The sequence below is a fragment of the Syngnathus scovelli genome, chromosome 17, assembly GCF_024217435.2.
Source record: "Syngnathus scovelli strain Florida chromosome 17, RoL_Ssco_1.2, whole genome shotgun sequence".
Taxonomy (NCBI): domain Eukaryota; kingdom Metazoa; phylum Chordata; class Actinopteri; order Syngnathiformes; family Syngnathidae; genus Syngnathus; species Syngnathus scovelli.
In genome coordinates, this window is record NC_090863.1 from 8362371 (window position 1) to 8369166 (window position 6796).

At 45.1% G+C, this 6796-nt stretch overlaps 1 protein-coding gene across 1 annotated transcript; it reads right to left on the reverse strand.

Annotated features, from left to right (window-relative positions):
• Positions 1-35: 35 nt before the first annotated feature.
• On the reverse strand, positions 36-6505 carry LOC125985154 (protein kinase Npk). The gene is made up of 11 exons (XM_049747761.2): positions 6347-6505; positions 4863-4950; positions 4170-4271; positions 3973-4038; positions 3886-3914; positions 3658-3795; positions 3300-3386; positions 2359-2433; positions 2169-2275; positions 1273-1453; positions 36-1164 (listed from the first exon to the last, which is right to left on the reverse strand). The coding sequence occupies exons 1-11, from the start codon at positions 6503-6505 to the stop codon at positions 355-357; spliced, it is 1842 nt and encodes a 613-aa protein (XP_049603718.1). The 3' UTR covers positions 36-354.
• Positions 6506-6796: the final 291 nt, after the last annotated feature.

A 6796-nucleotide genomic window follows, 5' to 3' on the forward strand; every position in this document is an offset into this window, starting at 1 on the left:
TAATAATAATAATAAATACAATACCTTACTGCATATTGTGGTGAGATTTGTATCACTTTTTTTATTGAAAAATGAAAAATCACACAAGATCACAGTTAGATCTGATCCAAATCTACTCCAATCTACACACTAAGCAAAAAACACACAGACATACAATATGTTATGTAGCAGTACAGTAAATTACACAGGTGAAGCCTTTAACATTGACAGCAATCATCTCAGTGTCTTCTGTCTTCACAGTACATACACAATGGTATCGTTTATTGCTTTGATAAAAAAAAAAAGGAACATTTGAACAAATAAAAGATGTGTTTTGTAACTTAATACACACATTGTGTTATGGCCGCGTGTCTTCTAATCGCTGTCGGACCAGTCGAGCTCCATCATGTCCATGGCGGCGGTGGCCATGTTGATTTTGGATCCGTGTCGCACGCTGCAGCTCTTCACAGAGTTCTGATTGGAGGAAGCCCGCATGCTCACCTGCACCCCTGAGTGACCCCTGACCCCCATCTCGCTCCTGAGCTTCACCATCCCCACATCCCCCATGTTCACGTCCATGTCGCCTAGCCTGTCCATCTCCCCTATACCGTCCAAGGTCAGCATGTCCCCCAAGCCCCCTAAACTGCCACTGAGACCTTTCAGCATGTCGGGAAGCCTCCCTCCTTCAAGCCCTCCCTCGTCCACTTTTTCTGCCTCCCACCCTCCATCCTGTTCCCCCTCCGCCTCTCCGAAGCCGCCCGAGTAGCCTCGGACGATAGTGGTCACCCTGCTCCTCTGCATCCCGCCTCTCTCCACGTCCCCCTCCTCCCACGTCCTCTCCTCGCGCTCCAGCCTCCCCCCCGGGAAGCTCCTGAGCGTCACCTGCACCCTTCCTCCCTCCAAGCTCCCGCCTTCATCCCTCTGGCCCCAGCCCTTCTCCTCCAGGGTGCCCTCCTCTTCCTGCAAGCCTCGGAGCATGACGTGCAAGCGCCCGCTGTCCAGAGAGCCCACCGCACCGCTGCCCCCCCTTTCGCTGTCGCCGTTGCTGAGAGTGCGGAGGAGGCAGCTGACGCCCGCACTGCTGACCCCCGCACTGCTGAGCCCCGCACTGCTGAGCCCTGCACTGCTGGAGTCTTGAGAGTGCGAGCGGAAGAAGGAACCGGTGGAACCGATGGACGTGAAGAACTGATGGGACGCAGAAACAGAGACATGTCAGAATTTGAATGAGCAGTTTGACCAAATCAATGACACGTAATCAGAATGAGATGGACATGACTTCACCACGTGACTCACTGGCGACATGTTGGATCGATCCATGAGTAAGGAGGTGGGGCTCGGAGTCATGTTGGACCTCTCCATCAGCCTCTCCTCCCACAGCCGAAGCCGCCTCTCCCGCTCCTCCAGCTCCTTCTCCTTGGAGTAGAGCTCCCTCTCCAGCTTCCGAAGGCGCTCTAGTGTCGACTCAATTTCACACCTGGAATGTGTGCATAATACATTTTCATCTCTCAAGCGTACAAATCTGTGAACGCACTAAATGCTTTGCATTTAATTTGTAAGTATAGTCCATTACCACAAGAGGCCGCTAGAGTCCCAGTGATCAAATGCTATTCTCAGGGACACGAAACAAATCAATCACGTTGTCATAGTGTGCGTTCCTGTTCAATCACCCCACACCAAAATGTAGAAATGATAGTCTTGCTGTAAACATTCATAAAATGTCACACCTTCCTTTTTCTGCTGAGGGCAGCTACAACCTCCCTCTTATCTATCACAATTGTTGCCCCCCCCCCCTCCCCCCTTTAGCTCACATGCAGCCAACACATTCTCATGGCCACTCTTTCTTGTCACGTCTCTGTCTTCGTTGGAGGGACGACGGCAGGGGAGCAGAGGAGTTTCTATCGTGAACACTTAGCAGGGCAGGGGGGCTTATTATAGACTGGAGCAGAGTACAGGGTCAGTAATCCTGAGCTCAATAGCCCATAGACCTCTATATGGGGCAGGCGGGGGGGAGAATAGACATTTGAGCAGTGCATAAAAGTAAACTTTTTTTTTTTTTTAACCTGCCACCAAAGCAATTTTATGCTTGGAACATGATGTAGGTAATTTACCATGAGGAGCCATAAAAAAACGATGATGAAACACCTCTCACACACATCGTGATTTTTTTGGTTGAGCTTGTGTGTGTGTACCTCCACTGGTCCTTATTATGCAGAAAGGAGTTGCACTGGTCAGGAAGCCTGCTATCATTCGCCATTGTCTCCAAGGTTACCAGCACCTGTTTGAACTGCGGACGCTCCTGTTAACACAAAGATGATAAATTAATTTATGACATCACATTCTATTATCTATGACAATGAGATGTAATAGGCATTGATTTACCTTAGGCTCGGCTTGCCAGCACTTCCTCATCAGCTCTGCAAAACTTGCTGGGCAACTGGAGGGGATGGTAAGCCTCTACACAAGAAATTGATTAAAAATATATAATTTGGAACAATCATTTTCCAAAGTTTACCATTGAAAAGTGTTATTTGATTACAGTTATCATTTGATGATATTAAGGTGCAGTATTGAAACTGTGCATAATGTTACAAAACACTTCATTGGTGTTACATGTAAAAATAAATAAAAAAATGAATAAATAAATAAATTAATTAATTAATAAAAATGAAAAAAAAATTAAAAATGCCACTTCATTAAAAAAAAAAAGAAAAAATTCACTCCCAGGTCTGAATGAGAGCAGACAACTCCATCGTACCGTGGCAGTAAATGGAAACTGTTTTCTGTGGGGATTAATCCTAAAATATCAGCCACTCGGTGAGGAGAGAAAGATCAAGTAGGAGGGTCAGGACGGAAGAGTGGCGAAGCAACGAAGGGGGAAAGCAGAGAGAGACACTGGGAAAGAGGAGTTGGTTGGGTTTATTTAGGGAGAGAATTTGGAGAGTTGCCAACAGCTACAAGGAATCATGTTCTCTGGGTTGTTTGTTGGCCCCCGCCGTCCGTGTGTGCGAGCGAGTGCGTCAGTCAACTAAAACACACGCTGTATAAACATCATCTCCAATAAACGTCGTCAATCGGCCTTCTTATCGCCAACATCCTTTCTTCTATATTTCTCCTCAAGCTGTAAAAGTAGCAAAAGTGGAGAGACTGGCCGAGCTCCACCGGAGACCTTACCAGAGCACATGACTGACGTCAGGACTAAAAATACACATCAGCGGCTCACAGTGGAAACCATGAGAGCATCACATTGTTCATCCGGCCTCCTCAAATGCTGTGTGTATACTTTACATGTTCATAGTGTGTTTGTTCACATGTGTGTGTACCTCTTGTTTCTCCACCACCAGCCATGCGACCTGCAGCCCTTCAAAACCCTTGAAAGGTACTTCACGAGTCAGCATCTCCCACAGCACCTGCTCACACAGTGTTTGTCTTTGCATAAGAACATTGCCTGCATGACACATTGATGAATAACAGAACACAGCGAGGCCGTCGTTGCGTGTTTGGGGCTCCGCAACACTTGTCTGACAAATTTACTGTAACCAGCGCAGACACATTACTTACATAACTCACATTCTCTAGTCAAATCGACTAGATAGTTTTACCATATCTGTGTTTGTTGGAATTACATTCTGACTTAAATTGGAATTCCGTCATCAAATTTTGAAGCAAGAAGTATCTCACCACGCCATATGAGTACGTGTCGCAGGTCTCGGAGACAGGCAGGCTCTGAATGACCTCCGGAGCCATCCAGGGAAAAGTGCCCACCACAGTCATGTGAGTGGTGTGGGATAAGAACTTGGATGCACCAAAGTCACAAATCTGCAATTCCATTAAAACAAAAATAATCAAAATAATTTCTCAAAAGGCATGGATGACTTGAATATATCAGGAAGACTTTTTAACATTCACCTTAAGCACTTTGTCTGCTGTCATGACCACTGGGAAAAAAAAATCAATGTTAGAATGTGGAAGTGGAAGAAGAAATATTAATATTACCATTCCGTGACTTGAGGTCTCTGTGGATGACTTTAATGGGAGCCTCCGCGTGGAGGTAGTGCATTCCTAATAATTACAATTGACAGCATCATTAAAAACTGGATGTATAAAATGATAAATATAGCTCAGTATTTTTGTACAATAATATATTGACTGTTCTGTAGTGGTGGAGCTTGGTGGTGGTCTTTTAGGAATACCTTTAGCCATCTGTATAGCCCACATCATGATCTGCTCCATGTCCATCTCCTCACTCTGCTCACTGGATAGGTACTCAAAAAGAGACCCACCACTGGCATATTCTGCACACAAGTTAAAGCGGGATATCTTTACATGGACCCAAAGTCAAGTATCATCCCACAGTATGACGTAACGTTTAACGGCTTTTTGTAACGTTGGATCCGATCCGACTCGATGTTGACTCATACATCACCTCTGACCAAATGCAAGTCATGCTTTATCGTTACAACATGCTGGTATCAGTTTCAAATGTCCAGCCAGAAAAAGCAGCAATAACTCATAAGTCAAATTGTACATCAAGTTGTAGACGATTACTGTATTGGAGTGCATGCTAGCTTGAGTTGTTTGTTTACACAGGAAAGTGTGTTAGCATTAAGCTAGCTATAAAGTTACCAGGTTGTTCGAACGCATAACGCTTATGTTTTCGGTTTACTTTATCGATACATTTAAATTGGGATTGGGAATTTACATCTTAAAGACTTTTTTTTGGAGCAAGGATTGTTCACTTGCTGTGAAGTGAGGAGCTTACTGCCGCCATCTTGGAAAATTTTTGTTCGCAAGTCAAAGCGATAATTTTGAAACGGCCTGTTTCTTGAAAAACCCAAAAAGTTACACACTTACGCACACATACACACACTCACACAGGGTCAGACCTGTGACGATGCCATAGTTGGGAGATTCCAGCACGGCTCCATAAAATTGAATGATGTTCTTATGACTCAGGACACTGAGAATCTCAGCCTGCATGGGAAGACGAGCCAAGTGTAAGACATTATTAACCTCCTCCTCTCCCATGACCGCTGTTAGGGTTTTCAGGTTAGTTTGATCCTATGATTATGTTGGAATGTAGACTGTAATGATTAAATCAATCACGTCTGGCCCTCACAATGTAATAATTAAATCAATCACGTCTGGCCCTCACAATGCAGAGTCTGTTTCCCACAATAGTGTAAAACACCCCCTGCTCTGATCTTATCAGAGGCCGGGGGTTCACCAAACCTGTCCACTCCCACCCCCACTCTGTTCTTCCTAATAAATATGCCCTTGCAGGGAGGAGATTTTTAGACTTCATTCGATAATCGCTGTTCAGACAGCGACGAATGGACTCTCCACCTGCAGGTGTCTAAAAGAACTTCCTTGTCTTCTGTTTTGGTTCTTGCAAAATAAGTTGGAGTGAGCAAATCTCTAACAACCGCAGCAAAGAAACTTGAGCTTTGAGATAATCGAGTGTAAATCATTTGTAAGCGTACAACTTCAATCCTTGAAATGTTGTGTCATTAGTGCGATGTTTGAGACTTGGCACCACGGGAGCAAACATGGCCTAGTGGGCCGTGGAAATGATGCTATTTGACTAAATTGGTTATTTAGTCATTTAATCTTTGTTCAATTTATTTACGATTTATAGCGACAGGCAGGCATAAGCGGCACAAGGTTTATGATTATAATTTTTTGTAAAACAGTCTGTTTATGGACAAGGACTATGACCTCACCGTTTGCAAGAGCAGTTATTTTACAAAACCGAAGGCACTTTGAAAGTACAGAAGACAAGTTATAACGCTGCTCACAAAACGAAGGACCCGTTTACATGAAGCGTTGCAGGAATGCCTTTGAAGGATTCCTTCCATTAGCCCGTTACTGATGGATGACCTCCATGCGCACGTTTTTCCTTTTCTGCCCAATGAGAACGAAACAAGTGTGACAATTAATCAACTTGCTCTTTGTTTTTTCTCCATCATCAGACATACTTGACACGACATTGTTTCCTTGAGTTGCTGCAACAATACCAATAGGAGCCAACTTCCTGCTACGCCGGTTAACAACCCCTCTACTATTTTGATATTAATAGCACGGCCGGCTGGAAATTGCGATTGGATTCTCCTCGCCGTGTGACGTCACCATGTCCCTAATGTACATTTTGCACCAATGTACAATAGGAGGAACCCGTCATAAATCATTTCTTCTTCCATTAAGTGTTGCATGGGTGGGGAACACACGGAGAGGTATGTTTTAGGTAAACACAACAGGGGAGGAGGGGACTCTCGGGGAATCTGGGAAGGGATTCTTGCTCTGATTTGAAACTTTTTAACATTTTGCCAGTTTGCTGTCATCAGTGACTGCATGTATATGGATGTCCTACCTCTTTGTCGATCTTCAGAAGCTTCTTCACTGCCACTTCCTTGTCTTGGGATATCCAGAGGGCCCTGTAGACACTGCCAAAACTGCCTCCTCCACAGTTCTCATAGTAAAGCAGGTCCTCGTGCTTTATCTGGACAAACGACGAGCCGGGGGACGACATGGCATACTGGCTCTCACACGCAAGCACACACACATAGACACACACACTTGCACACACACACACACACTATTTCCGAAAAGCGTCCGCACTCGACCCGCACCGTGACCTTTGGACGCAGAGGATGAGGACTGAGGATGAACGCCAATGTTGTCAGTCAGTAAGTCAGCGGGGGCGATTGTCGCTGAGAAGAAACCAGAAAGTACTGGAAAGAGTGAGGGGAGGGCTGGTTGGGGGTTCTGTTAAAAAAAAAAAAAAAGTCTGCAGGAGGTATGGCCTGCCTGGCTTTTTAGT